Here is a 26,680-nt window from a genome sequence, read left to right as displayed (position 1 = left end):
GCTCCCCTCAGGGCTGTGTTCTTTCTCCTCTGCTCTTCTCCCTGTACACCAACTGCTGCACCTCCACCCACCAGTCTGTCAAGCTAATCAAGTTCGCAGATGACACCACCGTCATTGGGCTCATCTCTGACGGGGATGAGTCTGCCTACAGGAGGGAGGTTGAACATCTGGTGTCTTGGTGCAGCCACAACAACCTGGTGCTGAATGCCCAGAAGACAGTGGAGATTATTGTGGACTTCAGGAAGCACACAGCCCCACTCCCCCCCATCATCCTGACTGACACCCCCATCACCTCTGTGGACTCATTCCGCTTCCTGGGTACCACCATCACCCAGGACCTGAAGTGGGAGCCCACCATCACCTCCGTCATCAAGAAAGCCCAGCAGAGGATGTACTTCCTGAGGCAGCTGAAGAAATTCAACCTGCCAACACGGACGATGATGCAATTCTACACTGCAATCATCGAGTCCATCCTCACCACCTCCATCACCGTGTGGTACGCTGGAGCCACTATCAGGGACAAACAGAGACTGCAGCGTGTTGTGCGCTCTGCTGAGAAGGTGATTGGCTGCAGACTCCCATCTCTGCAGGACCTGTACACCTCCAGGACACTGCGGCGTGCAGCCCGGATCTCAGCTGACCCTTCTCACCCTGGACACAGTCTGTTTGACCTGCTCCCCTCAGGCAGGAGGCTCCGGTCCATTCGCACCAGAACCTCTCGCCATAAGAACAGTTTCTTCCCCTCTGCTGTTGGACACATGAACAATAACCACATGACTGTCCCCGCCACTAACACATGACCCTACGCTGTGTCACTGCATCATTTCATGTCTGGCACTGATCACCACCTGCACTCATGTATATATCTTTCTACGTAGCACTCATAATTCTTATTCTCATGTATATCTCATGCACATATCTTTCTTTCTACATAGCACTTTAATTCTTATTGTCTGCACTGAAGCACCGCAGCAATTTCCTAATGTTGTAAACCTCAACATCTGGCAATAAACCCATTCTGATTCTGATTCTGATTCTGATTCTGATAGGGCCACACATTCATGGCCCCCTACTTATTGTGCACTTAAAAAACAAAAACAACAAAACAAACAAACAAACAAAAACAAGGCAGCCAGTTTAGATTCACACAGTTGACCTCATGCAAGAACCACCTGGAAAGGGATTTATTCTTAGAGTATGAATAAAGATGTTCCATTCATTGGTTTTATTTATTATTTGGAGTGGTCCTTTCTTTTAATGCATATTGTGCTTTGATACTTTAATTAAATTAAGTAAATAAAACAATCCTGACTCAGCTGATGTGATATTTTTTGTTGTGTTGCTTGTTCTACTGGCACATAATCATCTTCACAGACAGTGTTGATAGTGTAGTCATCTTGTTTCAGTCTACAGGTATCTGAATCAGGCCTTCTCCCCTCTGATGTGAACTTCTACTTCCTCTCTGGTAACAGTTCAGCAAAACTGGACAGGATATGAAAATACAGGAATGAAAACATCAAGTGACAACGCAGCAGAAAACCTTTTTCAAACATTTTTATTAATTAATGCAATTTACAGTCAAGCCAAAGAGCGAACTATATTAAGTGATACGTATTCACATTATGTCCTAACAGGGTTTACAGCATATCTTGTGTTCTGTAAGCATAATTGTTACAAAAAGAAAAAAAAAAGAAAACGTATAAGAGAAATCAAAGCTTACAATAACAAGAACAAGGAGCTTAGCAGTGGATTTGAAACATATGAAATGAGCAAAAGACCCTCACCAGAACAGGAATGACAGCAAATTCAGTTTTGGCATGTTGTGGTTTAAATAAGGGAGTAAAAGAGATAGAGAAACTAAAATATATGCAAAATATAAGTGAGCTCAAAATGACAGGAGGAAAGGGAGGTTTGAATTCACGCGGCTTTGCAGGGCTACCTCTGCCAAGAGACTTTGGTCACTTTGCTTCTCTGTCATGGCTTATAATTATAAGAAAGAAAAGAAAAAAAAAGGAGTGTCCTGGTATTAGTTCTGAGTTAATTTTGTATCAATTTTGATTATCTTCTGTCAGAAAACAACAACAAAAAAGTTTTGTAGTCAACTGCAACTCCAGGACAGACTGTACATTCTCAGGAGGTAGATAACATGAAGTCTTAAAAGAAAGCGTGTCTAAATTGGAATCGAGCTCTTTGTCAAGTCTGTGAAACTGTAGTGCATAATTTGTTTAAGGCCAAATAGGAACCTCACTTGTAGATCTAAGGCTATTTTAAGACAAAGGGTGTCAGGGTGGAGGAGGGAAGTGCACGGGATGGGATGGAGGGGTGGAGGACAGGGTGAGCAGATACAGCCCTTACATGTCAGTGCCTGAGTCAACAGTCGCGCTTTACCACAGCTGCTCGGTGCACGTCAACCCTTGGTTAACTGAACCCAATCTTTTTTTTTCCTTTTTGGCTACACACATGCAGGGAAGATGCCAAAAAAAAAGGATAAAATAAAATAGAAAAGGACGCAGAAATGAGACGAGGAATATTCTGATTGACATTATGACTTGCATAAATGACACGTTATTTGGCCACATGGTGTAACATGTTACAAGAAGAGCTATCAGCGTGGGCACAGCCTGAAGTGACATTCAAACCTCCCCTAGAGGGGAAAATTATGTTACTGGACAATATGAAGCACACTAAAAGAACAAAACAAAAAAAAAAAAAAAAAAAGGTCAATGCAGCATATATCAGGCTTATGAGGTACTTCATGAATATATAGATATATCAACGTTTTTAGAAAAGCTCCTCCGAGTCATATTATTCCTTATAATTCCTATTGATAGCGTAAAATACCTCGTCAGTTTTATTCTTATTATCAGCCCAATCTCAGATGGGCCTCCTTTTTTTTTTTTTTCTTTTTCTTGAGACCGCTTTGAAAGTGCAAAACACAAATACTGATCGTTCTATGCAGCATCTACACACGAGGTTGCATGGTAGTTAAAACTTTTTTTTCTTTTTTACTTTTTATGCGGCATGACAGATTTTAGTCAAAACTTTATTTTGAAAGGACTCACAAAACCCGAGAGAGAGAGAGAGAGAGAGAGAGAGAGAGAGAGATCCGACAAAAGGCTACGACCTGTACTCAACAACCACACACGACCTCGCGTGTGCCTTCCGTCGGATTTCAATTCTTTTTCTTTGTGTGAAGTGTATTCAGATGTGGATTTTCCCTTTGTTAATGAAAAATAATAATAATAATAATAATAATAAAAAATAATGGCATTGAGTGTGGCGAGTACCAGATGGGGAAATCCACTCTGGATTTTATTGCAGTTTGGGTTGAAAAAAAATGTAGGCATGTGATAACAGCGTGGCTCTGTTCACTAAGAAGCCTTGATATTTCTAAACTTGCTGGCAAAACAAAAACTGAAAAAGAAGCTGGTTCCATAAATTGAGACTAAGTTTGTCTGATCTCACAGGCATTTGTCTTGCCAACTAAAAGCCTGCCCACAGTGGACAGACTGGTTTAAAAAGAAAAAGAAAAAACACCAACAATCTGCAGCCCACGCTCAGGAAATTTATTGCTGTGCATACATCTTTTCCACAAACCTTCGTCGCCACTACAAACGTCTTTTTAAAATCAACAGGTTTTGCTGGATTATCAACATGTCATGAATTAGCAATTACGATGGCACCTTTTAAAAGATCCAGACATCTTTTATAGTTAGCATTACACGTGAACGAGTCCTAGATTGTGCTTGGCTGTCTTCATCGACTCACATTAAAAACAATGAGACTCCCGATAGTAAAAAAATTTGGTCCGGTAAAATGTAACCAACTAAAGCAACCAACCAGTCCATGCAGGATTACTTATTAAGGGTGAAAACCCCCCAAAACAGACAGTGCTTTGATGTGATATTGGCTTTCATTGGTTTGGTCACTACAATTTCTTCATTTTGTTGTCACTCATAAATTAGGGATAATATTAGCTAGCACCCGACACTGCTCTGAGGTAGTTTTATCCAAGTCAGTAAATAAAAAGCCAAGTCGTTCACAAGACTAAAAATGCTTGGAAAAATACAAATAAAAAATACCCACAAGTCTTGCATGATTGGATTCATATAGTTCAGCTTAATGGTGATGGCTTGGTTAAGTTCTGTAACGGCTCTCCTCAGTCTAGATCTGATTTACTACGTCATCCAGCCTAACCCTGAATAGCCACCTGGATGCAGATGTGTCACCTGTCAATGCCACAGCTGCCAGATTACTGTGTGCTTTTCTGCACCCTGCTGGTTGCCAGAGGAGCTTAGAAGTTCACTTGTGAATGCACATAAATAGCTATATTCAATTAGAATTTATAGACAAGAAATTAGGATAAAATGGCATCCAGCAGGCAATGATTTAAAAAAGTGCAGTTCGAGCATACCAAACCATCTACTTGACATTAAAATATTCCGTGGATAAAGAAAATTCAAGTGCTAACAAAATGACTGGGATTGATCCTTTTATGATCAAGACATTTTCCTGGCCATTTTTCCACTAGATGTTTAATTAGAAACAAAGTAGTACGGCCAACACTGTAATCTTGCATTCCCGTTTCTTTGGCTTCAGTCACACAGGTCTAGAGAGTGGTTGGCAATCCCTGGAAACCTCAAGTGGCCAGGGAACAATGTTTATTCCTAACTAGTTGTTAAGTGGTTGCTGGAAGTTCCTGGCTGTCACCAAAACCTTTCTAGTGAATAGTTTGGTTGCCTATATTTTGCATGGAACATTCCAACTTGTCTGCAAACACTTGCCAATTAACCACTGAGTAGTAGTGAAACTGTGAAAAGTGCAATGCAAAACAAAAACTGTCATAGTAAAAGTGAAATTTTAGCTGAAACCAACACGTTTTAAAAGTCACATCTTTTGCTTTGATGGCAAACCAGCACCATTTCCAGTTTGTGTCGCACTTTTCACAGTTTCACTACTGCTTGGTGGTGGTTGCTAAGTGTTTGCAGACAAGTTGGCATCTCCCATGCAAACTAGAAGCGACCATGGAAATGTGCTAGCAACCAAAACAAGGAGAATTTTGGCTTAGCGCTGTATACCCCTTTGCAGCCAACTTGACCTAGTGACCGCAAAAAACAAAACAAAAAACAAAGAAAAAGAAACTTCCAGCAACCACATTGAAAAATGGTTGCCAGGCAGTCCCCAACTGGTCTCTAGGCCTGTGTGACTGATGTCTTAAACACATCCAAGGTAAAGTGAATGAAACAGCTGCATCCAATGGAATTGAACAGGTCTTTCCTTATTGGTACACCACTGGAATTTATACTAATTGTTGACACTTGTAGCTAAAACAAGAATACAGGCAAACTTTATGGATACCAAACTGGCAGCAAATGGTTACAGATAATTGAGTGGACATTGGCATAACTGTCAGAGACAAAAAGTGATGCTTATTTAGAAAAAAAAAAATCTATGTCACACAGGAACGGGATGTTATGTATATGCCATGTATATATAGGTCAGTTATAGATCTAAAAACAAAAAACAAAAAACAACAACTAAAAAACTAAACAAAACAAAAAACCCAGCTGTGTAGCAATACAAATGAAAAAAGGAACAGAAGTAACACTTAAAAAAAGCTTCTCTGCATTTATGTGGCACTGCACTAATTAATGTAATAATTCAGGGAGGATTTTACAAGACAGCTCTGTAGGGGCTGGACAGGAATACGAGACCCGAGGGCTTAAGCATACGTTTAAAATCGAACAGCAAATGAGATCACACACCTACGCAAACCACCTAATATACACACAAAGCGCTTATGTTTTAGCACCTCACACAAGTATGATGCCAGGACTCAAAGGATGGCTACTCTTTGCACCAGTGTGAAACATATGTCTCCTAAAAGTACAGTAGCCAACATCCAGAGAAAGACAGCACAACTGTGAAATTACTACTTTCATTTCATATCAGAAAGAATAAAAATAAAAAGATTATATGGTCTGTGACATGAGCAATATTTAAATGACTGAGAAGAAGAAAACAATACTTTCTGGAATTAATAAAGCCTATAAATAAAGAGAAGAAAACAGAAAGAAAAGGCTGTACATAAGATGCAAAGATGAGTATAAATGTACTGGATGGATAGCCTATACAACATTACAAACCACGCAGGTTCTAATTACATTCATTTTTAATATATGGAGCTAGGAAAATAGGATCTACTCTACAAGAGATCTCTTTATAACAGCAAGATTTTCTCCACAAGAGACAGATAAGCGACAGAAAGAGGAGACATTACTATACAGAGGGTAATGGTATGGAATTAATTCATGTAAGGGGACTGCTTCATTAGAAAGCCGGCTTTAATTTTGTACTCCATGACCATTAAAAAAAATGAAAATAAATTAAAAAGAATACTATTAATAAAAACAAACAAACAAAAACGCAAAGGCTGATGGTTACCATTTGGAGAAATGTTATCATTACCTCTTAAAAACTAAAGAAAATTATGAGAAAATAATTTGCTGATTAAAATAGCTTATGATATGCCATTTAGTTTACGAAAAAGCTATTTCTAAAACTTGCTTTATCCGCGTTTTGGCCGCTCCGAAAGATAATGGGAAAACAGCCAAAGTGAGGTGAATGTGTGCATTTAATTGCCTTGTTTGAGAATGTTTTTATGGGCAGCACTACAGCTGTTCTGAAAGCCTCACTGCTCCACTTTACTTGAAAAGCATTGCCACATTCATCCAGGCTACAAGTATTGGTCTGTTAAACATTCTTGACTGAGCTCATACTGTATTTCATTGTTCTTGTAACAGTCACAATAAAGTATTCTGTTCTATTGTGACGAAGATGATTTATGTGAAAAAGGAAAAGCCTCTTCTGAGTTGTGATATGTGTAGTTTGTAGCAATTTTAGAGAAAAAGAGGCCTTACTAAGAACAACTTAATGTACACATGGCTGTCACAGCCGTGTCAAACCTTAATACTCAAACACTGTGGCATTGATGCGCCGGCTACAAACCCCCCGCAAATCTCCTGCCTATGATTGGCGACACTTGTTGACTGTGCATCTTTTATTTTGAAAAGCCACCAAAATCCAAAAATCCAGGCTGCCAGCCTGCCCCCTGATAAACACTCTCAATACATGACTAGCTCTAAGTCCTTTGTTTAGTGCAAAGAAAAACAAAACAAAACACACTGTCGAATATTGTTTGTTAAGTATAGGGAGAAAAAAGCCATTTTGACCAGGTTTTATAAGGTGCTGGTGTAGGTAATGTAAAACGTAAAGAAGCGGAAACAAGTTCAAAGTCATCTCTTAAAAAACATAGACAGCTTAAAGTTACAAGCCAGTCAGTTTCTGATGTTTGTGCTGTTACAGGAAACAATGATTCAATCTGTCAACAATACATGACGGTTAACTTCTAGAGAATGACTTCCAACTATTACACTATATTCCGACGCGTCCCTTTGAGGAACAGTCTAAGAACTGAACATTCGAGTAAGTGAAGATAGCTGTGGTCGCGTTACAAAGGCCTGCAATCACACAGGAACAAAGACATTCACATTTCCAAGTACAGAGCCAAAGATGGGCTTCTCCTGATTAATTCATCTGTTCTGATCCACCTACTCTGACCGAGATGACTGGATCAAAACAAACCTAAAGCTTAAATAAGGACTTAAATGCATGATTGTACATAGAAATAAATGCTCTGGGGTGAAATTTGACATAAATCTTCGGCTGTGTCATTTTCATACAGATATCAACAAGTACTATGTGATAGTTTTCAGGCTCTATCAATCTATCCGTGGGCAGTCTTTTCTAGATTACTTCCCTAGTCTGACACACAGCACCAACTGGGTACATTTACTTTGTACCTTCTACTTTTGAATAATGAAATAAAATTATCAGACCAAATATGGGTGACATACTTGATGGCATACTGCTCAACTGAAAAGCAAAGGAGTTATTATTCAATATAGAAATAAAATAAAAAAAAAATGCTGCTTCTTATTGGTGCATAGAATAAAAGGAAAGAAAGCAGGGAAATCTGTGTGTAGGTACAAACACAGTTCAGGAATTTGGTCGTACAGCTCAACACTCAAAACACACATTCTCTCATCAGTCTGAGCAAAACTATGAGGGTGAAAAATTAAAAAAGTTAAAAAATAAATCGCTTAACCACAAACTGAGAAAGCACGTTCACCATCAAGCACAGCAAACGTTTAAAACCTATTCTGTCAAGATGCAAGACTCAAACAGCGCCAATTAGATAGATTGCAGGGGTAATTATACAGAAATGGCCAGCAGTGTGATGTTACCATAACACTTAAAACAGGTAACAAGAGGTAGTACACACGGCCATTTCCACACAATTACGCCGGCGTCACGCAAAACGGCCGAGCCTCTCGCTTCAATTGATTATCTATAAAAGTCACACCATTGCTATCAAAAGTGCATCCAAATTTACATGTTGTGAGACCAGCACCGATAAGAACAATATTGACATCATAACAGTAAATATCAAGTACAGAATTTTCAGAATGCCCCACAAACACAGTCAGTCGGATTTCTAGTTGCTTTTACAGGTCATGAGTACAAAGGGAACCATAGAGAGGTCATCAAAGGGAGAGAAAAGATCCAAAACATTATGATGCTTACTTGTTTTTTAGCATGCAACTACGGAGACTTGTGGACCAGTCCAGTGAGGATTTAAGGTGTTTTACAGTGAAAACATCTAGCACCTAGAATCGAGATGTCCTTTTGTGCTTTCATATAATTATATATATATATATATATATATATATATATATATATATATATATATATATATATATATATATATATATATATTTCTTTTTTTAATATTCATCATGTAAAAGTTCATAATCTTGTTTGGCTAGGAAAGACTGTGTGTTACAAAGGATCCACCCAATTTATAGGCTATAAAATCTACAATGTTACAAATGACCACATAAATACTTCATCCTATTAGAAAGGTATGAAGACGTTGATAAGCACTAAGAAACGCTACTAAATGCAATATGCTAAAAACAACATAAAAAGCCCTGATTATCTACCTCTAGAAATGACTCCAATTCATGTGAGATACCCACTGCTAAATCTCTTGGTTAAAAATGATGCATAGTTAGAAAAGATAAACTACTCGCCTCCACTCAAGACTATGTCAACATTCGCCTGCTTATAGCATTAGTAAAACTTAGGTGGGATATTATTATATAATAATGTTATTAGTAAGACATGACAGTCTTAAAAGGCCATATATTTGCATTTATCTGCATACAAAGACAATATTAATTTAGACAATTTTTTTAACACGTGGGCCAGTTTTTTAAAAAAGAAAAAAAAAAACTATAATCTTTCAGCAGCTTCCACTGAAGGCTTATTCAAAATATACCTTATTACCAACATTACTAAATAGTATAAAGACTCACAAAAAAGTCATTTGCATAAAACCCAAGCTTTTGTGCGATGACAGCCCCTAGTTCTTGGAGCAAACACTACGTTAAAGAAGTTTTAAGGAATTTCAATCAGTTAAACTCTAAAATGTTGCAGCTTTGACTCCACTGTACCGAATGCCTGGTTACCGACAAGCCACACAAATGACACAGCAGAATACATGATCCTGTGTTATATACATTAAAAAAATAGAAGTAGGGTTGATGTGTATAAAGGGAGAAATAAACAATCATCACAAATGCCTAAAATGTCTAAAACATGAGCCAGCTACATGCATATCCATTGGAGAAGTTATTCAAATTTTAAAAAGTCTGTAAGAACAGATGGGAATCACACAGATTTTAACATGTTCCCCACTATGGTGACTTCCTAATCAAGTGTCTTTTGTCAACATGGCTCAGAATACATTAGAAATGTGTCCTTACTGGGAACCAGTCCCAATATATTACATCTCAGGTCACTGGTTTGTCAGTTCAGACTTAACAGTGGGGCAAAGGAGGAAAAAAAAAAATGTTTGTCCCCCCCCCAAATTTCTAAATACAAAAAGAGCTTCATTAAAAAAAAATAAATTAAAAAGTGTAGATTCAGGGGTTAAACAAATCTGATGTCAAGATCATTAACTGTCAACAGAGTTGGCATAATAAGATCATCAGTGTCAAGAGGACAAATACTGGAAGAAAAATTCATTGTTTTACATAGAAGTGGCAAAAAAAAAAGAAAAAAGAAAGAAGATACTCTTAAATGGCACTTTTCATCACATAGTGCCCTATGTGGGGGAAAACGAACACAAACAACCCTCAATATATATATATATATATATATATATATAAGTACTTTTGTCCTGATTGAAGCGCTCATCCTGGTCAGTGCACTTTGCTTTGATAGGCTGATAAATAATGTCTGTGGGGAGGACTAAATCATTAGGCATATAACAGTTAATGGACCCCCACATCTTTTGATTTTTGCCTTCTCCCTTCAAGCACCAAGAGCCTAATAACAAAACAAAAGGAGAAGGAGGGCGACTGGCTTCTTCGAAATGTGAAACCACCCCACTGTATACTGTTTTCGCCTGCTAGTAAAAAAAAAAAGAAAGAAAGAAAATTCTTCTATTAACATACAAACTCTGCCTTGTCTTTTCATAATTTTCACCCTTTTTTTAAACAGATAACAAGTACAAATACAACTAATGCACGACATGTAAATAAAGCCTCTTCCAGCTCAATCCTCAAGAAAGAATGACTCTTTTGCATGTTACAGTCTAATTGCTGGAATGGTTTTGGTGGGTTTAAGTACAATTGTAGACATTTGGGTTACTGACATGTTTGTCTGGTAGGGAGATCACAATGTGAAACCACTGTAATGTTATCTACAGCTGACAGTGAGACAGCGGAGGGTAGTGCGTTCCATCAGTGATGTCTCACCCACGCCTTCCTGGGAGTTGGGTGCTCTCAGGCAAAGTACATGGTGCGCAAGGTGTCCTGGTGGACCTGAACAGCTTTGGCCAAGGCCTGGTGGTCACGCCCATTGCTTTGACCTGATGTGTGACTGCCCTCGGCACTGAAAGAGAAAAAAGTTGCAGAACTGTCAGTTTTTCCAACAAGGAGACAAACATCTGCAAACTAAGAGATTTTAATTTCTTCACCTGTCATGCTCTTTGTCCACCAAGTGATAGCGAGCCCGGAAAGCCACCAAATGGGCATAGTAAGCTGGTGCTGGGATGGACACTGACCGGGTGCAGCGCACATAAGTGTGACAAAGCTGGTAGGTAAGGACCTGCAGTTCATCTGATGAGAAGTGGTTGTCGTCCCAGAGCACGTGATAGTGAGACGGCCTGCTGGTTCCCTGTCCGGAAGTAAAGCGGATGTCAGGTATAATGGGTTGTTTTTAACTCACAATCTGCTTTCATTAGAAAACACAGTGGAAGACGCCTTTATCAATACATCTTATCCAACTTGACTTTTACCTGAATGCCAGCATGACTGCAAAGGTAGAAGTCAAACTCTGATGGGTGAGTTATTTTGGTGTCCACTGTGGTGCCTGCCGGAATGTTGCCGCTCTTCCCAACCTATAAAAAAAATATCCATGGAAATGTCTGTGAAGGTTCTCAGTCATCCAGGTCATTGTAGTCAAAGGAGCTTGCCTTTCTTTGCAAGCTCCTTTGACATCCATGGAAATGCTTGTTAAGCTGGAATTGCTTAAGTGCACTCTGACCCAACAAGCCTACATTACTTTGAAACCTCCCAAGCTGGTGAATATAAAAGAAAAAGCACGCACGCACACACACACGCACGCACGCACACACATACATACATACATACATACAAGAGTTTGCCAAATTTCTCAACTATGAAAATATCCAAACCATGAAACACAACAAGAAAATCCCCACAGTGACTAAAGAAAAGAAAAACAACAAGAATAGAGTTGCAGCACGATAGGAGATAAAGTCAAAGGTGCCACACTCTACTTGCAGCCACCACAAAGGTTTAGATCACCTCTATTTTTATGCCTGGATCATGGAACATACAGGAGCATCTGGTTGGTTGGCTTTAGAGCTCTAACCTGATTATGATAAAGCAAGAGTTCAGCTAATTAATGTACCGCCAGTCCATTTAAAACCTTGAAGGATCATAAACATTTTAATAGACAAGAAGTTAGCGTGTCAAGGTGTTTTATTATCCCAGTTATTGTTTTTAGTTTTTGTTATAAGACAAGTTGTTGCATTTCATAGTGACTGCATATGATGATGGGATACTTAAAAATCTTTGAAACTTCCTCTGAAGCATTATTAGGGACACTGGTGAGAGCATCTTACATCACTCTATTCCTAAACTTGTATGCACTCAGTTAATAATTGACCCAGATCATTCATAAATTCCCAGCACTAGCAGTGACAGAGTACTAACCCTCTCATTTCTGTCCATACAGAACAGTCTCGTGTGGTGTCTCTTCTGAACAACCACAAAGGTAATACCAGGCTGGTAGTCCTTCTCTAGTTTGATGCAGGCCTCCCGGATTGCCAGCAGCTCATGCTGAAGAACCTGCACGCAACAAAGTCGTAAGATCTTAAAGGTAACCCATAAAACAATATATGTACAACAAAAGCATGATTAACATTTAACAGCAACTTCTGCCAGCTCAATTAATTTCCTACAACAGCACAAGTGCATAAGGAAAATCAATCACTTTTCCTGTTTGTTATAGTTTATTCTGTGTGGTCCTGGATATATGGATCACCTGGTTGAACTGGCCCTCAGAGATGCCATCCCGATAGTAGATGATTCTGGTGGGCTTGAAGCGGGTGGACTTGTAGAACTGGATCAGCAGCTCCCTCACCATGGTAGCCAGGTCCTGAATGATTTCCTGGCGGTGCTGCTGCACCCGTACTGTCGCACAGTACCGGCTGGGATGGGCATCCATGCTACCAACCACCTAAAATGAAAAGAAAGAATGAACAGGTATGACCACATTAAAAAGGATTTACTGAGAATGACAAATGATAGTGATAGATGCTTCATCCTTTTGATGTCCCGTCCAACATAGTTTTTTACAATGAAAACAAACAAGCAAAAAAACAAAAAAAACAAAAACAAAAACATGACAGACAACTGGACTTTCTCAGTCTATCACATTTTGATGACACTTTGATTAGGATGAGCTTGGAGGTCAAACAGTTTTCTTTCTTGTTTTTGAGGCAGTGATGTCACTGTCCTGTTGCATAATATGTGAAGTGTGTGTTTAAGCTAGAACACAGTATCTTGTTACTCTGTGTCAGTCCACACACACACACACAAAAATATAACATATTGTGAAGGGTAGGTCGTAATGTGTTGTTGCTTACTGCAGCGATAGAGGGCTTTTTTCCATCTCCTGCAGGTGGATGTGTCACATCTGCACCAAGGAAGATCACTGGCTGCTGAAACACCACCGGCCTAGAACAGTAGATGTACATAAAAAAGTTTAACACAATGGCATAGCTTTCATGTGTTGAAAAAATATAAAAGCAACTCATTAGTTTCATGATAAGAATTCACCAGAATTTCCACTAACCTGCCCTGTGGGAGGAGGATGTTGTTAACACCGCCCAGCTTGACATTAATCTTCAAACACAGGTTGGAAAGAGTTTGAGGCGTCGTCTTTTGAACGTTCTTCACTTGCACGCACTGTGTGGCCATGCCAAGAACCGTGTCCCCAACACGTTTCACCTCAGCTAAAAACACATCAGGACAAGGGGGAGATATAATTTGATCTGCTATAATAAAAAAAAAAAAAATGGAGTGTTGCACAATCTGCCCCAGACGATTTAGTGCACATAAGTAAGCTGACTAAAAGTATTTTCTACGTAAAGGATAAATGTCTGTTTTATTCATTTATGCACAAATGACTTAAAATAACTAACTTGAAGCTCAAAAATGAAGCGGAGTATATAACTTTTTCTGTAATTTCTTGTGGTTTACTTCTAAAGCAGATACAGAAGCAGTAAAACTTGTTGAGCAGGCAATAGCGCAGCAGCATGTTCAGATACACTAGAAGTGGGGAGTCGTCTTTGAAGTTGCAGCAGAATGCGGTTGGAGTGGTAGGGACTAATTAAAGACCCCCTTCAGGTTCAAGGAGAGTTATAAATAACATGAATAAAACTGTTCCCTGATTTCTGTTCTTTATAAAAGGTTAATGCTTCAGTTATTAATAAGAGTTTAATTATCAAAATGAGATACTTTTGTACAAGTACATGATGCCTAACTTTACCCAAACTCAATCACTTTAACCAACTCTCATTCTCTACAAAGCAGGCTTATACTTTTCACATCTGTTTGTGATGTCACAACTTTAACCACTTAACCTAGATTTAAAGGGAACTCAGAGAAACTCTGAAAACAGCCCTTGAGTGTCAAATTGTTTTACAGAGCTAAATGCAAGCATCCAGGCGAAGCAACAATGACCATACTTGTTTCTGAGTGAAGAGCCACACCAGCGGCTTTTAAAATGGTAAATTTAAACTGCGCCTGGCTGGAGAAGCCACAGTGTTTGTTTGTTTGGAAACAATCAAACAAAAATAAATTTCTCAGACAAAATAAATACCATAGTAAAAGAAGATCCCTCACCATAAACGGGTGTCTTCCCTGGTAGGATCACTACCACCAGTTGGAGGCCCTGGTAGGTGTATTTGAGGTGCCTGAACATGGGCTCGACGCTGTCAGCTCCCTGGGCATATTTACAAAAGCAAGGTTGACCTTGGATAGGCATTCCTGCATCTCGAGAGATCTTCCTCAGCTGATCTGTGAAAGCTCTGACAGGTGGAGATCTTGTTAATTTAAAGATAAACGGGTTAAGACACAGTCCTAGTTTAGGTTAGATGACATTTGAGAGCTGCCTGCCTGCCTTAGATACATTGTATGAAGTTTTCAAATTATCCCATTGGACTGCTTTTCCTAACATTTATTTTTAAATTACAGTGAAAGTTTGGTTTTCCAGACTTCAATTAAAAAGGAGCTGGTCAGTCTTGGTGAGTGCCATGAAAAGTCAGGACATACTGACTTGCTTAAATACAAAAATAACATGAATGCAGTAAACAAAGCCTGGCTTACACACTGTAAATACACAGCACAGCTGTATGTAGTTGGCACGTGCTTTTACACAGAACTATATTTGCACAGTAAACTTGGTCAACATTTAACAGAAAAAACAAAAAGGACTGTGTGACTGTGTTTACGCACTTCTGTACAGGACCTACGCTCTGCTTTACAACTTTTTAAACACACCCGGCACCATAAGCCTTAAGCTGTCTACTATCAAACAATAACACGCACACACGATGGCATGACATACATCTGCATATGATAGATAACATACGTTCAATGTATCGCGCTTACTTAAGTAGGAGTTCGGTGCACTGTCTCTGTGGCGCAAAGCAGGCAATGGCCCACACTTTGATCTCAATACCAGTGTGGAACTGCTTGTTCCTCATGTCCCACACTCCCTGGATTGGTGTGGCTATTGCTTTGTTCTGCAAATTGCAATGAGAGCAACATCATAAGTGCTAATCACACCATCCACGATGAAGTTACTTGAATAAAAACGAATAAAGTAATTCATGCATTAAAAGCACATTAACACATACCCTGCCTCCATACAGTATGGAAGGAGCTTGTAGGACACGGCCATTCACTTCCGTCATCTCATCCCGAACCATCACTCCGAACTCACGAACGTAAGGGTCAGCGTTGAAGTTGGCACTCCTCATCTGAATAAACACACACACACACTCATTAGCATAATACAGCAAACTTTAAGATTTTAGTCAAGTTATTTATTTTCTTTTATTCATGTTTATTCATTTCATATTAAAGGTAATCTGTATTGTTATTAATGATAATCATAATATTATGTAGGGCTGCTCGATTATGGCAAAAATGATAATCACGATTATTTTCACTGAAATTGAGATCACGATTATTTGACGATATTTATTTAACCCTTTAAGACCTACCATAGAACCAAGTCCACCAGAGCTTATATTATTATTTTTTTTTACATGTTGTAGTGCCATTTGTGGGAGCATTTCAAGTTGCTATACATCAATACAACTGTTATAGCCCATATTTTAATAATATGTATGCATTAAGTCCATAGTAATTACATAAATTGCAAAAAAGTGCAATAAACTACAAAAAAAATTGAAAATCGCTTTTGTTTTGTTTACATATATTTCTACTTGGAGAAATTTAAGAGGCTTATCCCTCAAAACTTTAAATACAATAAAGTTGCAAAAAAATAGTTTCCCACCACAGGAAATTTATTTTGAGTGTCTTCATAGTTTTATTTTGGAGATACACCAATTTTTATATACTGCAGGAAAAACAAAAAACAATCCTATGATGCAAATTTGCAAAGAAAACAGCATGTGCATCATTTCACTGTGGGAAGTGTTACGAACAGCTGATAGGAACGGCAAAGCGTGTTTCTGGAATATTATGTTTTTGTTCCTGCAAGCGCTTTTTATGCAATTTTTGCAAAGCTATATGTGGAACGAAACCGTGACCGAGGACAAGCTGATGGCATCAGATGTAAGTACAACTCCTCCGGTTTCATATGCAAAACAAATTATTGCGCTAGCTTACACGGTTCAGGTTCTACAGGGATTTAAAAATAGTTACGCAAAACGGAGCGTGCTGCTCTGACCGGCTTTAAAGGGTTAACAATAACTTTAAAAAAATAATGTAAAATGGTGTGCAACACCACTGAAGTTTTTTTTTTTTTTTAAACTCTCTTTTCAACCAACGGCAGTCACTCTCCAAATAACTTCTGCTTAGCTTTCCGAGCTTCCCTCGGGTCCTCTTAATCAGCGGTCTCCACCCTTTTTTGCGCCACGGACCGGTTTATGCCCGACAATATTTTCACAGACGGCCTTTAAGGTGTCGCGGATAAATGAGGGAGGGGCTACTAATCGGCTCAGTCATTTTTAATGATCGTTGAAAGCCCAGATCGTAATCGTGATTAAAATTCGATTAATTGAGCAGCCCTAATATTATGGACTATGATTGTAAACATTCTATACCAATGAGCAAATTCATCAGCAGTTCACTACAACCATCAATCTCAAAGACTTTTGTTGTCTTTATTAGCAGTCCTTCCAGCACTGGCCTCACTGAACCCATTAATTTTTAAGTTTATCATGTTGGCAGTGCTTGCTATTGGCCTTAGAACTCTGGGCAAACATCAGTGATGAATCACTTGAGTGTAGCCGTTGGCACAATGTAAACATTCTCTGTTTTCCTTCACTTGTTGTTGCAGGAATGGTGTCAAACTTGTGAAAACTTAAGTTTTAAAAACAGTGTCTGTTACAGTTCATATAACTCACCAGTTTACTAATCTCATCCTGACGATCTGGTGCCGATCTGGCTGTGGCACGGATCATAGTGGAGGTCTGATTGTCTGTCAGCTTTTTGATGCAGCGCTGTCCTGCCACTATGTTACACACCTGGGGCGGACACGCGCAAATCATTTAGAAGAACAAAAAAACAAAAATCTCAAGTCACCTAGCTGGTGAACAAGAGGTTGATGATGCTTACCTCTAGAGGCAGGTAGGTGTGTTTCTGCTCCTGCCCCACCTGTAAACATGGCAGGTGGGGGTATCGCAGGATGAGCTTGTACTTGTCTTTGAAGTACTGAGCTACTGTGCACTCTATAGTTTGGCCATTCTCCTGTTGCAGAGGGAACCTAAAGATTTCCCAAAAAAAAAAAAAAAAAAGCATTCAACATGTGAAACCTTTTAAATCTACAGTCAGCAGGAATATTCTTAGACCAGTGTTTCCAAATTTGTACTACTTATAATCATGACAAGTCATCTAGACAGAAAGTTTGGTTTTAAATAGTATTTTGCAGTTAATCTAACAGGGCTAAATGCAGTTGTAGGTGATTTTTTTGTTGTTGCTGTTGTAAACCTTTAGCAAACCTGATATTTGAATTTTAAGCATGCTATTTATCTTGTTTTTAAAATTTAATTGAAAAATGATATTTTTAAAAAAGCATTCTTACGTTTGGTGGCTGGCTGGTCTTCTTGTCACGTTGCACACTCTGTACTTCCTCTTCATCTGCCCACAGTGAGTAATCTCAACCTTCAGGCCTGAATAAAGCAATCACAATAAAAGGAAACAAAGGTTGAACATAAACATTTTTGTTAAATAAAATTAAGGGAAAATTCATAACAGCAAACCTAACCAGTCATTTAAATCACCTTCAGCCAACTGAACATGGACACTTTAAAGAAGCTAACAATGGACAAGTAGCTAAAGGCAGCAGCCTCAGTTTGAGCAAAGCAGAAGAGAAGAGAATAATTTTCCTGTTATCTGGTGAAGTTATAAACATACTAGAAAATGATTCAAGTACATTTGTTTGAGCCTGCTTTTTTTGTAAGGTAAACTATGGCTACTTTTAACTGAACCTTCGATCACCTCTTGTACCCTTCCTCAATAATGAATCTTAACACTACATTCACACCGCACGCAAAAGCGCATCAAATACGACTTTTTTGACCTTATGCGACCCATATCCGATCATGGTATGACAGTGTGAACAGCACAAATGCGATATTTTCAAATCCGACCGGGGTCACTTTCGTACGTGGTACTGAATCCGATACATATCTGATGTTTTAGAAAGTGATCGCATTAAATCCGTCTTTTACGTCACTGACACAAGACAGACGCCAATTATCAGCGCTGGAGAAGCGCCCGAGAAGACATCGCGAACGCCTCCTGGCCATCCAGTGTAGATGTTAGTGAAACTGTTGGGAAGACAACGTTGGAGAAACGTGAACATTTTATTTGTACTGTATAATCTGCAGATTCTGACAGAAATCTGCAACTATCCTTTGAAGCACTGCTCCGCTCTAAAACAGCAATAAGAATAATTATTAGGCCATATGTAAATAACAAAATAACTTTATAACTTAAAGCAAAATTGGGAAACGTAAAGTGCAAAACAAGTCTTTATATTAAGGGCCATCAGTGAAACAATACTGTTTGGTCTGGCTCTAAGCAGAGTGCATTGTGTGTGCCATCTTCTTTGGCACATGCGGGTCACTTTGAGGGTTCACACTAGAGCGCGTTTGCTGTCACATTTTATTTGCAGTGCGAACAGGCAGACGAAAAAATTGGATTTGATCAAAAAAAATTTGAATTGAGCATTAAGACCTGCAGTGTAAACGTAGCCTATGTGAGCTAAAAGGTGTTTGGACAGTAACTAATTTCCACTCAAATATTTGCACCTCTTTACTGTAGCAGAATACTTTAATATGTATGCTGTCAGTTATAGTTGCTAAAAAGAAAATCAGCAGCAGGTCACGCTTAGAGAAAAACCAAAATTGGGAAAAAAAAAAACTATTTACAACCTGTATCTGAAGAAAATTGATGAGAAAATAATCTAAAAAAGTATCAGATAAGAATCTGAACTCACAAATAAATGTTTTTTTATACATCAAAGCTCCCAAAATCATTAAAAATATGAGCTCCTACGTTTATCTTACCTTTGATTTCTTTTGTAAATTTCACTCGTTGAGAGTCTGTCAAGGGTTTCTGCTGTTCTTCTATGCTTTTGAAATCCAAGACCTCGCACATAAACTCAATTACAGGTTGGGCTTTGTAGAACGCAGTGGCCGAAACTGAAAGTAATTAGACACAGAGTTTCAGCTTATGGAAAAAACTCAACTTTAGACACATTTTGCATGAGAAATGAATCTTATTGTGAAAATTACCATCGATGTTGAGCATCATTTTCCAAAGGGACGGCCTGACAGACTGGTGGAAACCAAACCACACCTCTCTCCCTCCACCAAGAGGGTTTGAGCATCCCTCTGAAGGAGTGAAGAAAGAGCGTCCCACTGGGGTATACCTGCAGAAGAAAAGCACCAGCAGAAAGCCAACAGTATTATAAAAGGATAAAATAAAGAGTCAAAACTATAACTGACAATGACAGAAATTCTGATGTACCTCATAGAAGGCAAATGTCTCATGACCACATCCAAGGCTTGAATAGTCTCAAAAGGGACGCTGGGTAGCCGTCCTGACAGTGCCTCATGCAGAGCTTGCAGGCTAACGCAGGACACCCACTTGATGGCTACTTTGAAGCTGCGGTCTTTCCCTTCACCAGGAATAGTTACCTCAAGCTCCACCTGTGTGATCAGTTGGGAGGAAATGAAGAGATACAATGCAGTCATATTGCAGAAATACTCATACTTTTTTTGTTTTGTACTCAAAATAGAGCTTTTACTGTTACAGGTTGATGTGTGGAATACATACTTTGTCTCTGCCTATTGGCAAGGGCATGGCAGTGTAAAGGTTCTTCCTTCCATCATACACCGGCTTTCGATCACCAAAGATCTGTGTTTTAAAGTGCTGGACCATGTGCTCCACAATTTCCCTGAAAAGAAAATGAAATGGACAAATTACCAGCAATGCCCCAGGTAATTATCTGCTGAACGATAATGAAATATCAACAAGGATATACCGATTGACCCTCCGGGGGCATTTTTCAGGCTTGATGTCAATGTCATAATGATAGACCTCCAATTTGGGGATTTCCATCTCAAAAAAGTTAGCCTGGAGCTTGATTGTCCTGCCCATGGTGCCAAAGTCTGGCCGTGATGGTGGCTTGAACACATATTCTGGCACTGGGGAAGATGGGGGATCTAAAACATGTGAATCAAATGAAGCAACAAAATAAATGGTAAGAATGGCATCAAAAAGACCTTTAAGACCCAACCAGCAATAAACTGCCTTATAAACAAAGAGTTGTGGTTGCACATGTAAACGAATTGGAGCATGTTTCACTGATCTAAATCAAACGTAAAACAAAAATCTGCTGTTGGTTTGCATTGCAATTAGTGGTGCAACGGATCACAGTTGATCCCTAATCCGAACCGATCCCACTCCACGGTTCGGGACGCACGTGATCTGAAGATTCGAAAAAAGAAGAAAAAAAAGTATGTGTATGGTGCGCGTGGTCGGTCTGTCAAGCGATAGTTATGGCCAGTGCTAGCAGTCCAAGTGGAGGAGCAGAGGAAATTGCGGTATTTAAGCAGTCCTTTCCTGCCCAGTCTGACCGGGCTAAAGCTATTACAAAAGCTATTGGGGTGTTTAGCTGCAGACGGGAGGCCGTATTCCCTTGTGCAAAACAAGGGGTTTAAACTATGATGAACGTGCTTGAGCCACACTATAATATCCTGTTGCGCGTCCACTTTAGTGGCAAGATCGTTCCAAGCATGTATGAGCAGGAAAAGTTTAAAGTTATGGCTGAACTGTCCCAGGCATCTTCTGTTGCCCTACTACTACAAATGAGTGGACCTCCAGGGCAACGGAAAGCTACGTGACCATGACAGCTCATTATATCACAGCGGAGTGCGATATAATGAGCGGTATGTATTATTGTAGGGTCTACCTTACAATATAAAGCGCCTTGAGGCGACTGTTTTTGTGATTTGGTGCTTTATAAATAAAACTGAATTGAATTGGGTGGTAGATACAAAGCCCTATACTGCCCTATATTGAACCATAATTTTTTTGTTTTTTAATAATTGCGTGGAATGAGTCTTGAGTTGAATGTTTTTAACAGGCAAAAAATACTTCAATAAGTGAATAAGTAAATGTTAATTTTTTGTCTTTTTTCTTTTTTTGCTGATCTGAAAATTGATCCGATACGTGACTTAAAACCGTGATCCGATCCGAACCGTGAGATTTTTGATCCGTTGCACCACTAATTGGAATACACATAATAATGCCTAATAGTGGGTTAGGGTTAGGAAAGAAACAATTGAAAAAATTCTCAGAGATTAGCCATACATAAGCAGTAATAACAGTGTGCATAATGCAGTATGATCATTTTAATCAAGTGATCAAGATGTACTGTAGGGGTAAATAGGTTTTTTGTTTTGTTTTTAAAGTCAGGAGCATCACGAATGTGCACTAACAATATGACTTACCCATCAGCTCTAACTGGCATCATTTCAAGGATATTATATATGCGCTATTTGGAAAATATTATACTAATATTATAATAAAACAGAATGACTCAATTTATAATTTAAACAACACCACATGGTTTTGCAGCTCCACGACACTGACTTAATTATCCAAATACACTGAATAATCCTCCGAATGTTTGTAGCTTTGCTTCCATCAATTACACTAGGAAAACTAAAAGTGTCACCTGTTGATAAACAGTATCGTAGTATTTGGACCTCCCCAGCTCCAAATCAGAACCAATCTGTTCTTCCTATGCTAGGGCTGCAGCAAATTCAAGTGTGTGCATCTCAATTGATTCAGCATAAAAGGTTCTGTATAAAACTTCTTCCATCTGGTACAACATGTCAGCTGATTTCAGTACTTTCACAAATGGGTACACACCAAAGCTATGTCCACGTGTGCATGGGATTTTTTTTTAACCCTGGAGAACCCATGGGGTCAAATTTGACCCCATGGGTTCTCCAGGGTTAAACGAGGATTTCCCCCATGAAATATAACAAAGTGACATCAAGCGCTGTGATGAACATGCCTAAGCAACATGTGATGATGTAGCCCTAACTGTACAGGAACGCTGGCCAGTTACATACAATAACACGCTTCACAGTCTGATGTCAAAAAACAAAACCGAGGCATGTTGAGAATGTAAGACAAAATGTCAGTTTTCCTCGTCAACACACAAACACAGAAGCACAGTATCTGTGAATCTTCACCCCTGGAAGCAGCAAAGGCTGCTTTGGGTGATCTGAAACAACGTTTACATGTGGACGAAAGTCCAAAACACACAGAAAAACAAATCTATGTTTACAAAACTGTATGTTTGTGAACAGTGGCTGAGGATGGGGGGCAGTGGAGGGGATCTGGGTGACATCTGATACTTTTGCTACTATTAGCAGCTGCAGGATTCAGTGTTTCAGAGAAGTCAAACAAAATTATAAATAATTTATCTGACATCCGCTAACTCTTCATCACACCATCTCTGACCTAGAACCTGACTCATGTAGGGTTTTGAAGACTGAAGCCAATATTGGGGTATTTTAAACTCAAATATATGACTGGTATTTTCATTCTTTCAAACACACAAAAAATTTGTATGTATATTTATTTATTTGCTAGTTTATGCTTTGCCTGACTCTGCTCAGATCAGCTCCTTCTTTCATTTATGGTGACCCAAACACTGTTGCAGGGAAGCTGCAGAGTACCCACTAGCGGACAAGCTATACACCATCAACATTCAGAACGTGTTTGAAAGGGTGTTTCTCTCGCCTGTTCTGTAACTTATCTGATTTTATAATTGCTGATACTGAAAGTTGGCAAATAGCTAAAATTGGCTGAGCAATCGGTTGGACTCTGCTTTAAACATTTAGCCATCACAAAATCAGCCACTGTAAATTTGTGCCTCATCTGCTAACAATCTGTCTAAAACAGTGATAATGGGTGACTTTTCACAAATGTGTTCAGGCTGTCCTAGAAAAATGAAAAAGCACAAGCTGCAGCTGTCATTTTGAACAAGTTTTAGTCAACAGACCGCACAGTTGTGGATGTAGAGCTCATACGGAGTATAAATACACCACTGAATAAATTCTTCAGAGAACTTCAATTAAAATTTTTTTCAATGTAACTGAAATTACAAAGAAAAAAGACAAAAAAAGGCAACTTGTATAATTTCTTTTTCAAACTTGATTAAAATGCTCAGATTATTTTTCTCATTCATAATTTGACTGTTTTAACTTATCTGCAGTAAGCCTTCTGGGGAATTTAATATTTACTTTTTTAAACAAATTGAGAAAAAAATGTTTCTTCATATTTTCTGATTTCTTTGTTGGAACAAAAATAATAAATAATACAGCTACTTTTCACCTGTGCCTTTATTCACAACAAGTCACCACAGCAGGCAGCTTAACATGTTTGATTTGTCACCTTTTCTTTTTAAATTATGTTTTTGTTTTTTACACTGGATACCCCTTCCTGGCCCATCCCCAAAGGGGTTCTTTTTTTCCAAATCAGTAAACCACTACACTATGTAGCCACACTGACAATAATATACAAGTTGATATAAGAAAAACGTTTTTTAATCTCACATTTGTAATTATTTTGATACAGTAGTTGAATTATTCTTATTAATATTAACAACAACAACATTAACACATGTACCAAATCTACATCAAATCACTATATTATACCCTGAAAGATGATTTTAAATGTTAACATTTTTGCAACTTATTGTAGGAGATGCACACAGCTCTCATTATTGCTGGACAAGCTCGGCAATATCTGCAACTTCAGTTATTTCAGTCAGGACACACTCCATTCCCTTCAGTGCATTATCTTTTAGCTCCAGCGCTGTTCATTCAAACAGAAAACCTTTAATAAAGCCTAGCAATATATGGTGGATTTTAATAAGTGCCCTTTAGTTAAGTGCTCTGCACATAAGCGCACAAAATGAGGTGTACTAGTGCTGACTAGTTGAAGAGAAAAGCATCTTCTGTAGACTCTCACTTACAGAATCAAAATACCTATATGCTTTTTGCTGGATGGTGTCACTATCAGGTCCTGTTGTTTTTCAGATGAGTACATATTGTGATGCTTGAAGGATGTGCGAGAAAAAAAATGTTGCCACTTACACTGGACCACTACTAGGGTCAATTTAAAGTGTTAAAGCCCGAATATGGGAAAAGCTTACCAGAGCTTACTGACCCAGTAGAACGAGGTCCCTCAAGCATCTCAGCAGCTACAGAGAACAAAAATAACATGTTATAAATGCTCAAAGATCCGCTCAGTCTGATACACACTGTATTTTAAAATAAAGAGTGACAAATGTGTACACCTAATAACATAGTACAGCCCAGAAACCAAAGATTCCTGCTTAACATAACAAAACCATTTGTTTATGTAGTAAGCAGTAAGAGAGCGCTGCTCATTTATTACACTAGATACATCCCAGCAGGCCTTTCTTATCACTTCCACAGGAGTCTTATCAATAGACACGCAAAAAGTATTGAGCAGCTGGCAATCTAACGGATGAAGCCACCCCTTCCCCCTAGAAATAAACTGCTTCAACACACAGAGTCGTGTTTTGGTTGAACAAAACATCCTCGTTAAAATAACTGCAAGTGGGGAAAAAATTATCCAACATAGTGTTGATGTCGCCTGTACTCTCTTTCATTCCGCCAAAAAAAGCCAGCTGCCAAAAACCCCGAAACGCACACATGAAATACGCATGTATGCAAATCTACACACACAAACACAGCGTCTGTCTGACTAACGACAGGCGGCTCAGTCGCTTAACTATCACTCTACCTAACGTCAAACTTAATCAGACTTCTCCTATATCGTTTAGTGTCTTAAAGCCGGTGTTACACTGAAAATACGATCCGGTGGCGTTAGTGCGTTTATACAGCTGGTGTATTAATGTGACATATGTAAATGTGGCGATTTCAACTGTCAGGCTAATCGTATCCCAGACTGGTGATGAGATTAGGTCGGCCTCGAAATATTGCTTCAACTAGTGTGTTTAGCGCTTCAGTTCGAGAAAATGAATGATATGCGTTTACGTTCGTGTGATTTGTTAAGAAAACATAAGCCAGCCAACCCCCACTTGGTGAAAGTGCAGTGAGTTAACTAAAAACAAGTTCGGGAAACCAGGTGCCGTTGAAGCTAGCGTGGCTAGCGGCAGCTTGTTGTTGGAAGCTAGCTAAGCTTGCCTCTAGTACTAAAACACTTAAAACTGGGACGACACGTTCCTCGTCAAAGCCGTTGTTGAGTTTTATCGTAACGAGTTGGGTGAAGCCGGAACATAGCAAGCACTTCATCGATGCAGCACAGAAAAATGCCGCTCCGTTATCGTCAGTTTTCTTTGGCCGCATCACGTAGCCGATGCTAACGTTAGCCGCAGCACTTACCTCCAGCAGAGGAATACATTTTGTCGACTTTTTTTAAGCGTGTGTCGTGGACGCACAAACACTCCACTTAGTTTTTCGCAGAATTCCACCAAAACTCATCCGTAGTCGAAGTGTATTTATATGTCCAAGTGCAAGGAAGGAAACTCGGTTCTAAAAACAGATATTTAGTTAGCCAAGTGGTAAATATTTGAAGTCTCTCATCCTCGGCTCGGCCCCATCCCCCCAACACGCAAAACGAGAGCCGAGAGAAAAGAGAGCGCAGGGTAAAGAACCACGCGCTTCAAGATGATTCCTTCTCATTCCTTCCGCCTTTGGTCACTTTACTTTAGGTAGTGTATATATTTACATTTGGACTTCTTTTTTTAATCACCCTTTTTTTTTTACAAGATATATGTATTCATCCCATCAGTGTAGTCATGAATGTGGTCAAAAAGCTAGTATCCGCATCAGTCCACGAAATTTGATTCTTTTTTAAAATAAATAAAACACATACTATATAACACATACGTACACACAATATAACACAATTTAGAAAAATCACGTTTCCTATCAGATTTAGTATTTTATTAGCCAAAGTTAACATTTTACACGGTTGCAAACATTTCAAATACGGTTATTTCGACTTGAGGGGAAATATTAACGGTTAGATTTATGCAAAGTGGGGAACTATCTTGCTTTTCGGTGACGTCAGACGCACGCTGCGCGGTCTCAGTAGTGATGCTAATTCAAATCTTTAAAAAAAACCACCACAGAGATCGCTTACCTGGCTTAAAAAACAACATGACTTTTTATAACCTG

General features: G+C 38.9%; 1 protein-coding gene across 1 annotated transcript; it reads right to left on the bottom strand.

The window, feature by feature from the left end:
- Positions 1 to 1,537: 1,537 nt before the first annotated feature.
- ago2 (argonaute RISC catalytic component 2) lies at positions 1,538 to 26,135 on the bottom strand. The gene is made up of 20 exons (XM_004547897.6): positions 25,883 to 26,135; positions 24,664 to 24,711; positions 20,470 to 20,650; positions 20,262 to 20,382; positions 19,953 to 20,134; positions 19,718 to 19,854; positions 19,490 to 19,624; positions 18,001 to 18,088; positions 17,535 to 17,682; positions 17,324 to 17,443; positions 15,584 to 15,706; positions 15,336 to 15,469; positions 14,568 to 14,752; positions 13,516 to 13,675; positions 13,307 to 13,397; positions 12,703 to 12,897; positions 12,372 to 12,506; positions 11,429 to 11,530; positions 11,108 to 11,307; positions 1,538 to 11,022 (listed from the first exon to the last, which is right to left on the bottom strand). The coding sequence occupies exons 1-20, from the start codon at positions 25,899 to 25,901 to the stop codon at positions 10,914 to 10,916; spliced, it is 2,613 nt and encodes an 870-aa protein (XP_004547954.1). The 5' UTR covers positions 25,902 to 26,135; the 3' UTR covers positions 1,538 to 10,913.
- Between the last annotated feature and the right edge of the window lie 545 nt (positions 26,136 to 26,680).

The sequence above is a fragment of the Maylandia zebra genome, linkage group LG22 (assembly GCF_041146795.1).
Source record: "Maylandia zebra isolate NMK-2024a linkage group LG22, Mzebra_GT3a, whole genome shotgun sequence".
Lineage (NCBI taxonomy): Eukaryota > Metazoa > Chordata > Actinopteri > Cichliformes > Cichlidae > Maylandia > Maylandia zebra.
The sequence above is the reverse complement of the archived record's forward strand: the minus strand, read 5'-3'. Positions and strand labels throughout refer to the sequence as shown.